At 46.5% G+C, this 18,115-nt stretch overlaps 1 protein-coding gene across 7 annotated transcripts in view; it reads right to left on the bottom strand.

Annotated features, from left to right (window-relative positions):
- Positions 1–5,173: 5,173 nt before the first annotated feature.
- AGBL4 (AGBL carboxypeptidase 4) overlaps positions 5,174–18,115 on the bottom strand; it is a 1,484,537-nt gene continuing 1,471,595 nt past the window's right edge. For 5 of the 7 annotated variants that reach the window (XM_055255111.2, XM_055255112.2, XM_063627494.1 and 2 more), the window contains one exon: positions 16,067–17,503. In XM_055255111.2, coding sequence (XP_055111086.1) covers positions 17,383–17,503 — 121 coding nt within the window. In that variant the 3' untranslated portion in view covers positions 16,067–17,382. Of the gene's footprint in view, positions 5,335–16,066; positions 17,504–18,115 lie in introns of those variants that run through there. The other 2 variants (XM_063627496.1, XM_063627495.1) reach the window with 1 other exon arrangement.

Below are 18,115 nucleotides of genomic sequence, written 5' to 3'. Positions count from 1 at the left end.
GGGCTCCTCACTTCCCAGACGGGGCGGCCAGGCAGAGACGCTCCTCACTTCTTCCCAGACGATAGGTGGCCAGGAAGAGGCGCTCCTCACTTCCCAGACGATGGGTGGTTGGGCAGAGGCGCTCCCCACTTCCCAGACGATGGGTGGCCGGGCAGAGGCGCTCCTCACTTCCCAGACGATGGGCGGCCGGGCAGAGGCGCTCCTCACCTCCCAGACGATGGGTGACCGGGCAGAGGCACTCCTCACTTCCCAGATGGGGCAGCCGGGCAGAGGCGCTCCTCACTTTCCAGACGATGGGTGGCCGGGCAGAGGCGCTCCTCACCTCCCAGACGATGGGTGGCCGGGCAGAGGCGCTCCTCACCTCCCAGACGATGGGTGGCCGGGCAGAGGCGCTCCTCACCTCCCAGACGGGGCGGCCGGGCAGAGGCGCTCCTCACTTCTTCCCGGACGGGGCGGCCGGGCAGAGGCGCTCCTCACTTCCCAGACGATGGGTGGCCGGGCAGAGGCGCTCCTCACTTCTTCCCGGATGGGGCGGCTGGGCAGAGGCACTCCTCACTTCTTCCCGGATGGGGCGCCCGGGCAGAGGCGCTCCTCATTTCTTCCCGGACGGGGTGGCCAGGCAGAGGCGCTCCTCACTTCCCAGACGGGGCGGCCAGGCAGAGGCGCTCCTCACTTCTTCCCGGACGGGGCGGCCGGGCAGAGGCGCTCCTCACTTCTTCCCGGACGGGGCGGCCAGGCAGAGGAGCTCCTCACTTCTTCCCGGACGGGGCGGCCGGGCAGAGGCGCTCCTCACTTCCCAGACGGTGGGTGGCTGGGCAGAGGCACTCCTCACTTCCCAGACGATGGGTGGCCGGGCAGAGGCGCTCCTCACTTCTTCCCGGATGGGGCGGCCGGGCAGAGGCGCTCCTCACTTCTTCCCGGATGGGGCGCCTGGGCAGAGGCGCTCCTCATTTCTTCCCGGACGGGGCGGCCGGGCAGAGGTGCTCCTCACTTCCCAGACGGGGCGGCCGGGCAGAGGCGCTCTTCACTTCTTCCCGGACGGGGCGGCCGGGCAGAGGCGCTCTTTGCTTCTTCCCGGACGGGGCGGCCGGGCAGAGGCGCTCCTCACTTCTTCCCGGACGGGGCGGCCGGGCAGAGGCGCTCCTCACTTCCCAGACGGGGCGGCCGGGCAGAGGCGCTCCTCACTTCCCAGACGGGGCGGCCAGGCAGAGGCGCTCCTCACTTCTTCCTGGACGGGGCGGCCGGGCAGAGGCGCTCCTCACTTCTTCCCGGACGGGGCGGCCGGGCAGAGGCGCTCCTCACTTCCCAGACGGTGGGTGGCTGGGCAGAGGCACTCCTCACTTCCCAGACGATGGGTGGCCGGGCAGAGGCGCTCCTCACTTCTTCCCGGACGGGGCGGCCGGGCAGAGGCGCTCCTCACTTCTTCCCGGATGGGGCGCCCGGGCAGAGGCGCTCCTCATTTCTTCCCGGACGGGGCGGCCGGGCAGAGGCGCTCCTCACTTCCCAGACGGGGCGGCCGGGCAGAGGCGCTCTTCACTTCTTCCCGGACGGGGCGGCCGGGCAGAGGCGCTCTTTGCTTCTTCCCGGACGGGGCGGCCGGGCAGAGGCGCTCCTCACTTCTTCCCGGACGGGGCGGCCGGGCAGAGGCGCTCCTCACTTCTTCCCGGACGGGGCGGCCGGGCAGAGGCGCTCCTCACTTCCCAGATGGGGCGGCCGGGCAGAGGCGCTCCTCACTTCCCAGACGGGGCGGCCGGGCAGAGGCGCTCCTCACTTCCCAGACGGGGTGGCCGGGCAGAGGCGCTCCTCACTTCCCAGACGGTGGGTGGCCGGGCAGAGGCGCTCCTCACTTCCCAGACGATGGGTGGCCGGGCAGAGGCGCTCCTCACTTCTTCCCGGATGGGGCGGCCGGGCAGAGGCGCTCCTCACTTCTTCCCGGATGGGGCGCCCGGGCAGAGGCATGCAAGATAATTCTAAGATATGAGTCTACACTGGCTTCCAGAGTCCCCCAAGGATTAAGTTTTGGTCATCGATGATGGTAACTTGCTTGATAATGAACATTTCATTGGCTGCCGTCCCTCCCTTGTCTCAAGTTCCTATTTCACTACTAGTTTTTCTTGAGATCTCTTCTTTAACCCCTTGCACTTAAGTCCTTATTCAAGGTCTGCTTCTGGGAACCCACACTAAGACAGGGACCTTTGACAAATTATTTAACTCCTCTCTGATCCTCAGTTTTCTAATCCGTAAAAAGAAAATATGTATAGTACCACTTCACAGTCTTGCAGGGAAGTTTAAAGGAAATACTGCAAATAAAGAATTTTGCCCAATTCTATTCATACCAGCATAATTTATAATAGCAAAATGCCAAGACCAGCTCGGTCGGGAAGACCCTAACCCAGCGGCATTGGAGGAATTAAAGACACACATACAGAAATATAGAGGTGTGAAGTGGGAAATCAGGGGTCTCACAGCCTTCAGAGCTGAGAGCCCTGAACAGAGATTTACCCACATTTACTAACAGCAAACCAGTGATTAGCATTGTTTCTATAGATATTAAATTAACTAAAAGTATCCCTTATGGGAAACGAAGGGATGGGCCAAATTAAAGGAATAGGTTGGGCTGGTTAATTGCAGCAAGAGCATGTCCTTAAGGCACAGATCGCTCAAGCTCTTGTTTGTGGCTTTAAGAATGCCTTTAAGTGGTTTTCCACCCTGGGCGGGCCAGGTGTTCCTTGCCCTCATTCCCGTAAACCCACAACCTTGCAGCGTGGGCGTTAGGACCATTATGAACATGTTACAGTGCTGCAGAGATTTTGTTTATGGCCAGTTTTGGTGCCAGTTTATGGCCGGATTTTGGGGGACCTGCTCCCAACACAAAAAAATAAAAAATGGCCTAAATATCCAACAAAAGGGAAATGGGTAAACAGATTATGTTTTATCCATATGATATTAATCAGTAAAAATTAATTTTTTCAAGGAATATTCGATGGCATGGAGAAATGTATATGAGAATTCTAAATGACACAGTTCAGCTGGGGACCCCAATGACAAAAAGTATCTAAAACCGTAAATATACAATTACTTCAATTTTGTTAAAAATATACTAAAAATATATAAAAATTTATCTCTTTTGGTGGTAATGAGTTATTTTCTTTATGCTTTTTCCTAGTTTTCAAACTTCAAAAGTTTCCAAATAGCATTAAGTTTATAATAAAAAAGGAAATGTTACTTGTAGAAATTGGTCTTCAAGATTTTAACTATAATTTAAAAAAGGTATCTGAAAACAAAATATACATAAAATCTCAAATATTTTGTTTTTATTTTCCTTTTTCCTGGTCAATTGCACTAATTGTTGAAAGGAAATTCAGCTTTCATGCAATATCAGAGTTGACAGTAAGTAAGGGCAAGGCTTTGCAAAGTTTTAGGAGTGTCTAAATCTGAGGTTCTTTGAGTCCCACCTTCAGGCTTCTGGCCTTCCTGGGAGCTTCTTTTTTCTGGTCCCAGTTCAGCTACTCTTCTGGCTCCCATTTGTAGTGTTGATTCCAAGCTGGAGTGCCAGGTCAGACCAAGTCAGTCAACAGGCCCAGCACTGATAGGTCCTTGACCTGGGTCACTTGATCCAATCCTAGATTCATTTCTTCTGAGGGCTTCTTGACTTACCTGCCCATGCCCCATGTTGATTACCCTATACATCAAAGTCCATCTGCATCCAGTCTCTTCCAACCTCCATTCACCAACCCCCATTTGTACACAGAAATGATTCTTACAAAGGAGAAACTTCATCTGCACATCCATATGCCCATCCATCCATTACTTCGCTCAGCAAATAATCACTGGGTACTTAACTCTGTGCAGGCACTATGCTGGATTATTGGGATGGAGAGTTGACTCCGACACTTTCTACCAAATTTCCCAGCCATGGAATAGAAAAGACAAGGCACTCATGCTCACTGACCTTTCCAAGCCCAAGCCAAAAAATGAGAAATGGCCTAAATATCCAAAAAAAGGGAAATGGGTAACCAAATTATGTTTTATCTGTAAAACCCATTAGCAGACACTTGTGCTGCCTGCCCCCCACATCTCAGCCCACCTGACTTGTGCTGCCTGCCCCCCACATCTCAGCCCACCTGACTTGTGCTGCCTGCCCCCCACATCTCAGCCCACCTGACTTGTGCTGCCTGCCCCACATCTCAGCCCACTGACTTAGTGCAGTCTGATGGACAGTTCCATGCACCTGGTCTGTATCCCTCATCAAGTGGATCTCAGCTGCCTCAGGGATCAGCCTTGCAGAAGAGCAAGAGGGAATTCACACCCAAAGGGGCAATCCTCAACTCTGAGGAGTCTTTAAATTATTGCTTAGAAAGTCCTGAGAGGTATTGAGGCCCCTTTCCCCTAAGTGATAATTAGCTCTTTAACACACCCTTCCTGTTTTTTCTCTCTTTTGCCCTCTCCATTACCTCTGCTTCTTGGTATCACCTGGCATATAAACTACTCGCTGTCAGTTCCTTGTCACAGTCTCTGCTTTTGGAAGAACCCAAACTAAGATACCATGGTAAACCTTACTAAGGAATGAATGAATGCTGATATTATAGTGAGAAACTCTGTAGGCGGACAAATGACCACCTGATGTTGATAAAGACCCTGTTACATTATTAGTCAGTTATAATGAGGGGCCACATTATCCATTTATAATGTATGTCAGGGTGTTGGTTTGACTGACTTAGAAATACTAAGCATAAGAGTAATATGGATGTGACTGAGAACAATACCTACCCTCTATGGGACACTTCCATTTGATTCTTTATATCTTCTCATCATCCACCCTTCACAACCTTCCTGTAACCCAGACATTAATTAATCTCATTTTTAAAGTGAGTAAACAGGTTCACAGGGATGGCTCAAGGCCACATCGTGGCAGAGCAGGACTCTAAGTTTGATCTGTCAGACATCAGATTCCAGACTCTTGTGCCCACATCTCTGCATGAGTCTATTACAACATCCAGTCAGAGACCCAATTCTCCAGCTGCTTGACAAGCAACTTATAATGCACACCCTTGAAATCAGGGTATGCTGTCTCACAAGGTCTAGGTCAGCCATAGCAGGACTGTGCAGGGAAGGCACAGTAAATAAGACACGGTCTATTTATTACTCACTGTTAACCGACACTTAAGATAAAACATTGCTTTATTTATTCTGTTCGGCAGCTCAAGTGTGCTCCATGGTGCCTATTGCACGGTGATGTTAATTAGGTCCTCAGTACTGCATCTCTTGTATGCAAGGTTTGTGGTGTCACCAGCTCGTCTCACCTCTCCAGAGGTCTCTGGTTCAGCATCAAGTCTGAGGACAGAAAGAATCTTTGGAAGGCAGGAATCACCACCAGAGTTGCTGAACTAAGTATGAAACTTCACTACCATACAAAAATTAGCTGGGCATGGTGGAGTGCACCTGTAATCCCAGCTACTCAGGAGGCTGAGGCAGAAGAATCGCTTGAACCTGGGAGACAGAAGTTGCAGTGAGCCGAGATCGTGCCACTGTGCTCCAGCCTGGGTGACAGGGCAAGACTCCATCTCAAAAAAAAAAAAAAAAAAAAGAAACTTCACTGCCTAGTCCTCATTCACAAGCATTAGGGTTTAGCAACCTGACATGCATATCGGGGTCAGTGTGAGATCATTTTTAGGGTAAGCAAGTGGGTTGAAGGGGTTGTTCCTAGAGACCCAAAATGGCAGAACTGGAGGACCCTTTAGTGATCACCTACTTCAACAGATTCCATTTTGTAGATGGGAAAACTGAGGCTTAGAGAGGGAGAGTGACTTTTCTAAAGTTATATAAATGCTGGGAACATATTGAGATTAGATTCCAGGTCTCTCTGCTTCCAGTTAAGACTCCTTCTAATGGATCATTTCTAGGCCTCTGTCCCTGCTCCTGATGTCCTCACTTGTCCCCATCCCTTTCCTATTGTATGGCTACAGAATGGATGCATGCAAAGTACTGCCTCTAGTAGGAACTCAGAGAATGTGAGTTCTTTCTCCCCACTACATTCACTTTCCCTGAAATTTCTCAGAGTAATCCTGTGATTTAGAAAGAGCAATCATTCTTAATTCCATTCTGTGGGTGAGGAAGTTGAGGTTCAAAGAGGGGAAATGACAGCAGCTGAATTAGGCTTAAATCCAGGCTCTGGGTTAGTGCTCTTTCAACCAAACCACATGGCCTCCCTAAGGATAAATGAATAAAAGAAAGAATGAATATTTAACTTAGAAAAGAATGAATTAAGGCATGTATGACAAATAGGCTTAATGTTAAGTCCCCACCCCGTGTATTTGCTTTTCAGTAAAGGCGAAGTCTCAAGCTCCGTGGAGCTGCTCTTTAGGCCAGAGCAATGAAGTACGGTCATGCGTTGCTTAATGACAGGGATACGTTCTGAGAAATGCATTGTTAGGTGATTTCATCATTGTGTGAACATCACAGAATGTACTTACACAAATCTAGATGGTGTGGCCTGCTATACACCTAGGCTACATGGTACAGCCTATGGCTCCTAGGCTACAAACCTGTCCAGTATGTTATTCTACAGTATGTTATTCTACTGAAGCAATTATAACACCATGCTTGCATTTGTGTATCTAAAAAAATCTAAACATAGAAAAGGTACAATAAAAATATAGTATTATAATCTTACGGGACCACTGTCATTCAGGCAGTCTATCATTGGCTGAAACATTGTTAGGTGGTGTGTGACTGTATTTATTTCACAGCTGTGCGCCCTTCACTTTTGACCACCACCTGGTATTCGACCTATTTTAGAGCAGGCCCTCAGTGAGTGCTTCTGAAATTGAACAGAAACAAACCCCCTGGAATCATGGAATTTCAGATCCAGGAGGACTTTGGAGAGGTATTCCGGTATTAAGGAGAACTAGCTCTCCCTTCTTCATAACACCACACGAGCAATGTTTTTCAACCTTTAGTCAAGGCTGATCTGAAGAGGAAAAAAAAGAGAGAGAAAAACAGACAGGAACACAAAGCTGAAATACAGAAAAGACACCTAAACACAAGACCACCTGGAGACAGAGTCTGAAAAGGGGGCTCTTGGTGATCTCTCCACCCCAGAGGGACTGGCTTGGCTGAATCAGCCAGGATCAGCCTTCACTGGGACTGGGAAGGAGGAGAGGTAGCCCTGACATCATGCGGAGCGCAGTCCCTGAGAGGCTGGGGCAGAGGGGTGATCCATTAATATGGATGAAATGTCAAGAAAGTAGACAGAATTTCAAACAGCAGCTTAACCCAGGACCTCTGACTATGAGTAGATGTAAAAAAATCTGCTTAGATTTGACAATGATCTGTCATCTAATATTCAGTAAAAACATTCACAACTGAACAAACATGCATTTTCACACACAAATATAAAGTTATTCATATAAGACGTTCACATAATGGTAGTATACACACACACACATACATTCAAATACATCATAGTCAATTTATCTCTTTAACCTGTCGTAGTCTCTCTCCAGCTTTCTCTTTTTTTTTTTTTTTTTTTTTCCCTATGGATACTATTAGCCTGAAGTCTCACAACTTCCTATATGGGCATATAGGCTAGGTTTGCTCCACTTTATCCAGAAGTTTCAGGCTTGCTATTATTTGTGAACTTGTGGAGGGAGAGAGAAAAGGAGGGGTGTCAGCATCACCAAAATGTTCTGCTTGGAGCAGGCATCCTCAGTCTCATTTTCACCACCAGTAGCAGCAGCAACAGCCACAAATTCTGTGTGAATGGCTTCTCTGTCTCCGGCCTTATGCTAAGGCTCTGGGGCCCCAGAAATGAGTAAGACTGTTTTTGGCCCTCTCTAAACATCTCAGTCTAAGAACAATGGAAAGTTGAATTGGTAAGAGAGCTGATACACAATAAAAGTGAAATACCAAACCCATTACCAAGTGTCAAATGAAATGTGTTTAGACAGTGGTTCCCTAGAAGCTCAGTGCCAGTGCACCAGGAAAGACTTCCTGAAGGAGGGGTCTTGTAGAATCAGTAAAAATCAGGGCAGCAGAGAGGAATGGGCAGGTGCCTAGCAAACACAGATGCTTCATTATTTGTGTTGGATAAATTAGTGATGAGACACTTCAGGTTAAAAGCGTGGATGAAGTAGGGACCTTTATGAGGTCTCAGAAGAAAGAAAATATTGGAAAATGTTTTTCAAAATACTGTACTTTCCCATTTATCTTCTCAGTTGATCCTCACTATTCTCTTTTTCTTTTATTTTCCGTTGAGGAGTATGTCAGTTGAAGATTATGTCCCCATATCAAAGAGTAAGAAACTGAAACCAGTTGAAGCTCTGGGGTTACTCCATCCAGGACAAGAGATTTACTTAATGTCTAATACAGCCAGGCAGTATCAGAGCTGGGAGCAGAACCCAGTTTCCTAACGACTACATCTTTAAATCCATTTGACTTGACAATTTGAGTTCTGGGAGTTGAGGATAGAATGTGGCTTGGGTTAGCGGAAGAGGAAGACTTTGGGATATTTCCTGGGAAAACTCCATCTAGTTAGTGACATAGCACCCTCTTTATAATGCAGGAGTACGGGAGAGGTGGCTTAATAGAAGGAGCTGGGCGTCCTTTGCACCACTCCATCCTAATATCCTGGCGAAGCGCCTCGCTGCTTGTTACAATTCTGAGGGTAGCACCAATCCTGCCTGTTAAGACAATCATTTCACAGCAGTTGTTTCAAAGGAAGAGACTCAGGCGTGGAGGACGTATGGGGGCATCCAGTTGCAAAGGAGACCATCTAAAGCAAGGCTCAGGGGAATCAGGCAAAATGAGGTCATGCACAGGAACAAACATAAACCAGTGAGCTCCCTGAGGTGGAGGCTTTTTATAACCAGCATTAAATATTTATTGTGCTGTCAGTGTTAGGACTGTACACAAAAAGGAGGAGGGGAAAACGAAAAGAACACAGCGTTAGAGTCTGATGACTCCCAGGCTCCTCCACTTATAACAAGCTGCACAACTTGGGGCAGATTCCTTAGTCTCCCTAAGCTTCTGTGTCTTTAGCAGGGAAATGAGGAGAATAATGCCTACTTCATAGGGGTGTTGTGAGGATTGTATGAGGTCATGGAAGACAAAGCAATCAGTACAGGGCCTGGAGCCACGTAAGCACCCAGTCAGGGCAGAACAGCAGTAACAGTAGCAGCTGCAGTGGCAGGAGGAGGAGGAGTAGATTAGTAGTAGCAGTAGTAGTAGCAGCAATATCCACAATAGTAATGGTAGCAGCAGTGGTAGCAGCATTAGATTAGCAGTACCAGCAATAGCAGCAGTAATAGTAGTAGAAGCAGCAGCAGCAGTGTATTAGTAATGGGAATAATAGTAGAAGTAGATTAGTAATAGCAGCAGTAGCAGTAATAGCAACAGCAATATTTTTACTAGTAGTAACAGCAACAGCAGAAGTAGTAGTTATAACCACACCAGCAACAATTGTTACTATGATTATTGTTATAGAAAAAAGGATCTAATTGCCTTGGGCTCTGAAAAAGAATTTAGCCTTCAGGAAACTGTTGGAGGATTAAGTAAATCTGTCTCCTCCATCTCTCCATGGACACTGGGGCCATGAAGATAATCCAGGACCTCTGATTCCAAGTCTAAAGCACTCTACCATACTATGCTGCCTTTAATGCTGAGTTGGAGCTGAATTCTGTAGGTAAAGGAAGCCATAGAGGAAATCTGAGCTGTGGATTGTCTCAGAGAGGTTGAGGCTTTGGGAAGATAAATCCATAATTAGGATTCAGTTATCAGGGTGAGGTCAGGATAGAATTTTGGATTTGAGATTTTGTTCATTCTTTCTTTTATTCTGCTATAGTTACTGAGTGCCTCTGACCTCTCTGGAACCATTAGGTTCTATGGGAGGTGTGAAGACGAATAAAACCTGAACTTTGCCCCCAAAGACATTAAATGATAGTGGGGGAGGTGACAATCACCCGAGTGAAATAATTAACAAGTCTGGCACAGCAGCTCATGCCTGTAATCCCAGCACTTTGAGAAGCCCGGGTGGGTAGATCATGAGGTCAGGAGATCAAGACAATCCTGGCCAACATGGTGAAACCCCGTCTCTACTAAAAAAATACAAAAATTAGCTGGGTGTGTTGGTGCGAGCCTGTAGTCCCAGCTACTCAGGACGCTGAGGCAGGAGAATTGCTTGAACCTGGGAGGCAGAGGTTTCAGAGATCGTGCCACTGCACTCCAGCCTAGTGACAGAGCAAGACTCTGTCTCAAAAAAAAAAAAAAAAATTGATAAACAGATGAATAAGCAAAGTGTTAGGGCAACCGAGAAAAGAAAGCAATTAATGACAACTGCTAAGACTGGGAGGATGTCATGAAGTTGGGACACATGAGCTAAGTCTTGAATGATGAGAAGGATTTTCTTAGTTAAGAGGAATAGAGATGTTGGCTGGAAATAGAACAAGCAGGAATAACCAGTGGGATTTGGCAATTGAACAGAAATGGTGCGTGAAAGACACAAAAGTCGGATGATATCCAGGCTCCTGGCTTGGACAGTTAATTTGAAAGAAGTACCATAAAATGGGGTCATGTTTTATGGAGCTCCTGGAAGCTTCTAAGCAGGGAATGGGTTAATAGGAGAGCATCTGGAGACAGGGAGGCCATTCCAGCAATCCAGGTAGGAAATAATGGTGGGAGTGGCTACGAGGGAAAGCATGGAAAGGATAGAGGGAGGGAAATGCACAACAAACCTGCCAATAGGCATTATTGTCCCATTTTAGAGATGGGGCAAGTAAACTGATTATTAGCAAGTGGTGGAGCTGAAATTAAAATTCAGGTCTGTCTGACTCAGAGTCACTCCATAATACTACTTGAAGGCAGACACACCAAAGATGCAGAAGCAATGGGACATGGTGGTTGGTCAGCTGTGTGGGGAGAAAGACATAAAGGAGTTAAGGCAAGGACAGCGCTTCCAACCTGAGCAACTAGATGGAAAAAGAGAATATTAACCAAGACAGCTGATGCCAGGGAGAGAAGCAGATTTGGACTTAAGATTGACATGGGGTCAGCTAAAAATTGATCCCAGGCCTTTAGGGGAACAAGTAAATTTTAAGCACTAAGGAGCTATAATAGGCATCATCGGGATGACTTTCTGACTTGGTCGGGCTTAGTGTTGAGGTTTGGGGCTGAACTGAGAGAGAGGTGTCGTAGAGTTGTGTTTGTATCTAGGGTCCATGTCCTGTCCTAGTTACTTACTGGCTGTGGACCATGGGCATGGGACTTAATCACACTAATCTGAATTTCATCATCTGCAAAGTAGAGAAAATAAGCTCTGACCAGCACACCACCTGCATTTGGTGTATGAAGACAGATATGTGAGTGCTTTGGGGAAGTCCTGAGTTTCAGCTGACAGAGCAGATCTGTATGATTACTTCATAAAGATGATCCCTGAGATGTTGCATGCCAATCAAAGTAACATAAAAAAAAGTTTTGTATATATCCTGGTAAGATTTGTTTGCTACGATTTTGACAAAACATGGTATCTTGTAGAACCTATTTCCCCCTTCTCTTTTTAGTCTAGTCATTTCAGCCTCACATGAGGTTGGGTGAATATCATGTTCAACACTGTCTTCTCATTTGTTCAGAGTCCCAACTTCCAAAGCCTCTTTCCCCTCCCTCAAGGGTTCAGGGTTTTTGGGTGACCTCACTCTCACCATACCCACTATTTATTCATTCCACCCTCAGTGAGCACAGACTCTGCTATGTAATCTGTGTTAAGTGCTAAGGCTACAGAGATGAATAAAACCTAGGTCCCTGGCTTGACACTGATCCCTCAGTGTGACTGCCTTTCTTCTGGACACTCCTGTCACTCTTGTCCTCTACTCAAGAAGCATTTGTACTTCTGTCTGTACATCACCTGGGGAGAAGAAAAGCTTTGGCTGTAACTAGCAAGCAGATGAGAGGCAGCAGGGGTGAGGATGGTTTGAGAAAAGAGTTTTACTCAGTTCCAGGTGTTTTATAGATGTTATTACATTCAATTCTCACCATAAATATAGGAAGTAGATATTATTCAGTCCATTTTGCAGATGAGGATCCCGAGACTTAAAGAGATTACATTATTTTCCCAAAGCCATACAGCTTAACAGAAGAGCTGGGATTCACACTTAGGTTGGCCTGACTTTAAACTCGGGCTGTTCCTATTACGTTATGTCTCCCCTCTTCTTTCTGGCCCTGATGCCCCTTTGGCTGAGCTCAGCCAAAAGGTAAAGGACTTCTTTAGTGCTCAGAAGGCAGTAACTTAGAGGAAGAATTCCGAACAAGAAATGAGGGATATAGTAGGCTTATTTCGCATACCCCAGAAGGAGGAAGTGATAGGGAACCAGAGCTAGATTATCTGCTTGGGGCCAGTAACCCAGAGAGTGTCAGGATGGGCCCAACAACCCTGCCGAGATTCCAGGGGCCCTCTGCATGTCAAGTGATAAATGGGCCCCTTGCCTAAACTCTGCTTTCTTTTTTTTTTTTTTTTTTTTTGAGACGGAGTCTCACTCTGTCACCCAGGCTGGAGTGCAGTGGCGCGATCTCGGCTCACTGCAAGCTCCGCCTCCTGGGTTCTCGCCATTCTCCTGCCTCAGCCTCTCCAAGTAGCTGGGACTACAGGCGCCCGCCACCACGCCCGGCTAATTTTTTTTATATTTTTAGTAGAGACGGGGTTTCACCGTGGTCTCGATCTCCTGACCTCGTGATCCGCCCGCCTCGGCCTCCCAAAGTGCTGGGATTACAAGCGTGAGCCACCGCGCCCGGCCAACTCTGCTTTCTGGAGGACTCTGGAGTGCCTAGAAGAAGGTCAGACAGGTGTGTGGGAATGACAGATAGGAAGAAGGCAGGGCTTCTGCAGCAAGTGCTAAAAAGTCCTGAAATCATTACACATTTTTTCCCAGCCTGTAAACTTAACATGCTTCCTTCCCCTCTCCCTATCCCTCACTACCTCTAAATGATGCCATTGTTTACTTGTTATTCTGCTTTAACCTGTTTCTTTTTTTGACCTGATTTTACCTGGAGACAAATGGATAAGGCCCAGCACGAAGTAGTGGAAGGGGAGCAGTGTTTGAATCCAGGTTCTCACTAGCCACATGAGTGTAAAAAAAAGGTTTTTACCTTTAGGGCTCTCATTTTTTCTCATCTTCGAAGTGTAGAAAATGATACTTACCTGATGGGACTGTTGGGAACATTGAATAAGGCAATGGATACAAAGGGATCTAGCACAACACCTGACACACAGTATATGTTCAATAAACATTTGGATGTATGAATTGATGCTGCACAAATGTTAATCAGCCTACACTTCCATAGTTGGCTCTGTTCTTACTATGTAGAAAAATGAGTTGGGTTCTCTAAGGCAGGTCTCAGGTGTGTCAGTTGAGTTACAGTGAAAGGATACTAGTTCTTTTTGTGTTTACCGCCCCTGCCTCCATTTAAAAGGCAATAGAAAAAGCTTCTAGCTAAAGGCTCACTGTTGCTGCTGCAAAGCAAACATTATCACCAGCCTCCTCTGCTGGGGGCTTAGCAACGAAGAAACTGGGTAACCTCCAGTTTGTCTGCTGCAGCTTGAGGGTAAACAGACTTTTAGTCCTGTCTCTGCACCTCTGAACTGATACAGAGCAAAACTAGCACTGCATCAGTATGGAGAGTTGTGTGAGAGCCAGGTGGAGACCTGTCATGATCCCTCTCCTTCCCACTCCTACTTTTTGCACAGTTGTCTGTCTCCTTGGAAATGCACAGAACACTGGTTTGGTGGCCAGCTCCACCCACCTGTGGCTCTAATCTGAGACAGACCTGGCTGGACAAGAAGATAGGCTGGCGCGCCCCCTGCTGGAGCCAGGTGGACTAGTAGCCTCTGGCTGGTTGTACACCCCTTGGTGCTGTCCTCCATCTCAGTGCTGAAAACCTTTCCTCTCTAGCTTGAGGTCATAGGTATAACCTTGTCCAAGAAAGCTAAGGAGAAGCTAAGCAGGCCAAGACCACACAAAGGGCTGCTGACAACCCCTGGTCTCTTGCCCAGCCCTTTTTTTCTGCTCTGCCAATGTGGAAAAGCAGATAGTCATCTTGCAAACACACCCTCCTACAGGCTGCCTTATAGCCAGCTTTTTTTTTTTTTCTCTCTCTCTCTCTCTCAAGGAATGGGAAATTTTATCAGTGTCCATATGCTGTAATTCAGAGACAGTTAATATCACTGTGTCTAGCATTAAGTACTATACTGTACACTCCATTTGCTGACATCCAGAAGTGTAACATCCTGTCCCATGTCATTTCAGTCCAGAGAAATGACATGAGGTGATGCTTCGGAGCATTCAGCTTCCAACCCAGCATCCCCCTAGAGAGGGAGTCCCCTCTATTTCCTCCCATACAGATGTTCGTTCAGACTCTTCTTGCACATCTGTGGTGATGCGGAGTTCATGGTCTTCCAAAGGAACCCATCTAGTGGTTGGCAATTCAATTCACTAGAAAGTTTTCCTCATCCTGAGTAGAAATCTGTCTTACTGAGACTCACTCCCTGGATTTGGTTATTACCTCTGGGCAGCATAGAACAAGTTTGCTTCTTTTGTCCAATGATGTCCGTTCAGCTCTTTGGAGACTGTGATCTTTCTTTCCTATTCCCACTCCCTGTTATTATGTATGTATGTATGTATGTATGTATGTATGTATTTATTTATTTATTTATTAAGCCAGAGTCTCACTCTGTCGCCCAGGCTGGAGTGCGGTGGCATGATCACGGCTCATTGGCTCACTGCAACCTTCACCTCCCAGGTTCAAGCAATTCTCCTGCCTCAGCCTCCCGAGTAGCTGGGATTACAGGCGCGTGCCACCACACCCGGCTAATTTTTGTATTTTTAGTAGAGACGGGTTTTCACCATGTTGGCCAGGCTGGTCTCGAACTCCTGACCTCAGGTGATTCGCCCGCCTCAGCCTCCCAAAGTGTTGGGATTACAGGTGTGAGTGACCACACCGGCCTATTTTTTTTATTTTTAATTTTTTTTTTTTTTTTAGACGGAGTCTCGCTCTGTCCCCCAGGCTGGAGTGCAGTGGCGCGATCTCGGCTCACTGCAAGCTCCGCCTCCCGGGTTCACGCCATTCTCCAGCCTCAGCCTCTCCGAGTAGCTGGGACTACAGGCGCCCGCCACCACGCCCGGCTAATTTTTTTGTATTTTTAGTAGAGAGGGGGTTTCACCGTGGTCTTGATCTCCTGACCTCGTGATCCGCCCGCCTCGGCCTCCCAAAGTGCTGGGATTACAAGTGTGAGCCACTGCGCCTGGCTGCACCAGCCTATTTTTTATTTTAAACAATAAACTGCTCCAGTCTCCCCATTCCTTTCTAATGGGGAAGGATTTGCAGACACCTCACTTTCCTAGTCATATTCCAAATGATCATAGCTACCATTTAGTGAGCACATAAATATTTTTGCCTACATGTTCCACACCTAAGTTCATTAAACTTTCATAACTATTATAACAAGGTAGATATTACTATGACCATCTTTCAGGTGAGGAAACTAAGATCTAGAGGTGTTAAATAACTTGCCTAAGATCACACAGTTTTAAAGAAATAGAAGTAGGGTTTGAATGCAGAATCAGAACCCAAAGTTGCCTGGCTCCAAGTTTTTGCTCTTAAATAATCATTATACCTGCTGTTTGTATAGTCTATGATCCAATTAATCAATGTAGTTTTAAATATATGGGCCAATATGTGATCACATTATGGAAGCGACCCGGCCAAGGAAACGTGGATCCAGACTATTGTCTCTCTCATCTTATGCAATCTGCCTCTTTTCATGCTATCTAAAATGATGCTATCATTTCCAAAAGGCTGATACACTCTTGGTGCATGCCAGGCTGGTTGCAGTCAATTAAACTCCCCAGGACTTTGATACGGGAACTGCTGGAAATCAAGACTTGACTGTTGTCCCTTATTTTGATAACAGAGTCCCTGACGTCAAAGTCAGGGTTATACCAGTTTTGGGGTTTGCCTGTTGGTTCTTGAGCAGTGGGAGACCAAAAGGGAAAGGTGCCAAGAATGCTCAGAGGAACAGAGGAGCTGCACAAAACACTTTATTTGTGTTCCTCTGGGCAAAACGAACCCAGGGGAGAAGCTGTATATACAACATGACATTTGTAGCCAATCAACATATGGCTCTTTCTTATCATTTCTGAAAACTAGCATGCAAAGGAGAACAAGTTTTGCTTTTGATTTTTGTAGCAAACTTCAGTAATCTCCAACCCAAACAAACAAACAAACAAATGAACAAAAAATGCTTTAGTGGAGCTCTGGGCTAAGGGCTTTTCCTCCCTGGAGCTTCCTTGCCTCTCCCTGTCTTCTAATCCTCATTTCCGGGAGGTCATTTTAATTAGCAGGCTGTCATGGTGACTCAGCCTGCTGTTTCCACAGACAGGAAGGGAGCAGACTCCCCTGGACCCATTTATCATACAAAGGCACTTTACTCTTCACAAAAATGCACAATATTTAGCTTACCACACCTTGGGAATTGCTACTACTGTTTTATTTGATTATTCCTCCCTGCCTCAGGGTGCATCCTTCTGTCTTTTGCATCTTCCTTGCCTGGCAATCACCCTTTCCTCATTGCAGATTAGCAATGCCCACATCTTCAGGGGCCAGGCTTAATCCCTGTCACCTGGGATCTGGAGACCTTAACCATAATAAACATTTTAAAATGAGTGACCAGTGCTTTTTGTCTTTAGAGCTAAAATATTAATTAAACTACCCAGGAAATTGGGAAACAGCTCTCAGAACAGTTTTCTAAATCTGCATGCTGGGGTTTGAGGGAATCAGGAAGCATGCAGCTTAGATACAGTGACCATATATTTAAGTCCACCGTGATTTCAAAAATTCTGTCCCATTGTTCCCTAGGATGCATTTGCCCTTGGGTTGCATGTGTTGTTGCTGTTGTTTTGGATCAGAAAATACAAACACTGCGTTTCTAAAGCTGTAAACAACCAAGCCTATTGAAAAGGTAGCCATCTGCAGTAACTATAAAACTTAAAAATGTAAAGTGGCTTTGAAAGAACTGACCTGATATGTGTCAAATCTCTTAAAAGGGATGTGTAGGTTTTCCTCATCTTGGAAGATCTCTATGTTGTAGAAAACAGCATCTGTGCTCACCTGGTTCCAGTCTCCTATTTTGTTCCTGAGCTTTTTGAGCTGAAGGCTTACAATTGATTTTCCATTGGAAAAAAGGGAAAATCAGTGATGAAGTTTCTCATTGTATCCTTTCCCTTTCACTAGCCTATGCATTAATCCACAAATCCTTGGATACAGAAGAGTGATTAGTTTCATTCCCCAGCAGAATATGCATGCTCCTGTCTCCATAAGACCTCCCAGGACTCCGTGTCTTTAAAAAGGGGTTGAAGGGTCTTTGTGGTTCACTGAGCTCTTCTTGTCCCCTTTGCCGTTGGGGTAGTTGCTGGCTGGGCCCCGCAGGAGTGGGTGCTTGTAAGGAGGGGATTTTTCTTTCCTGCAAAGGGGGAGATAACAGAAAGAGAGAAGACAGCACATATACACACTGTGATGAAATCATTTGTGTGCGTGTCTATCTTCCCCACTGGACTGTAACCTCCCAGGAACAGTAACCTAGTCTTCTTCCCACAGACACTAAAGGTGACAAAAATGAGCAGGCATTGATACTGTCTTCAAGTTGCTTATAGCTTAGGAGAGGAGATAATTGTATAAAATAACTACACAAAACAATAACTATAATGTGTGTCAGGAAGTGGTTAGTGTCCTAAATATGAGAATCTCTTCAACTAAGTTTGAATTCAAATTGAAGAAGTGGCTTTTGTAACCCATCAAGCTCTGACCTTGGCGCACCCATTTTTCTTTACTGTTGATGAGTCATGAATAAGGTAAAGACAGAATAGGTGGCAGCACATAAAGGGACACCTTGCCCTAACATACCACCCCCTCCACCAGGAAGCCTCACTGCCTGAAAATCCACATTCATTGAAGAGCCTTGCTAACATAACAAGGCTGCCAGAATAGGTGAGATACAGCTAGACATCAATACCCACTAACACACTGGAGCACATGCATGGTATGTTACTTATGGGCAATGTGATCTTGAAGCAGT

Source organism: Symphalangus syndactylus, chromosome 12, assembly GCF_028878055.3.
Source record: "Symphalangus syndactylus isolate Jambi chromosome 12, NHGRI_mSymSyn1-v2.1_pri, whole genome shotgun sequence".
Classification (NCBI taxonomy): Eukaryota; Metazoa; Chordata; class Mammalia; order Primates; family Hylobatidae; genus Symphalangus; species Symphalangus syndactylus.
The sequence above is the reverse complement of the archived record's forward strand: the minus strand, read 5'-3'. Positions and strand labels throughout refer to the sequence as shown.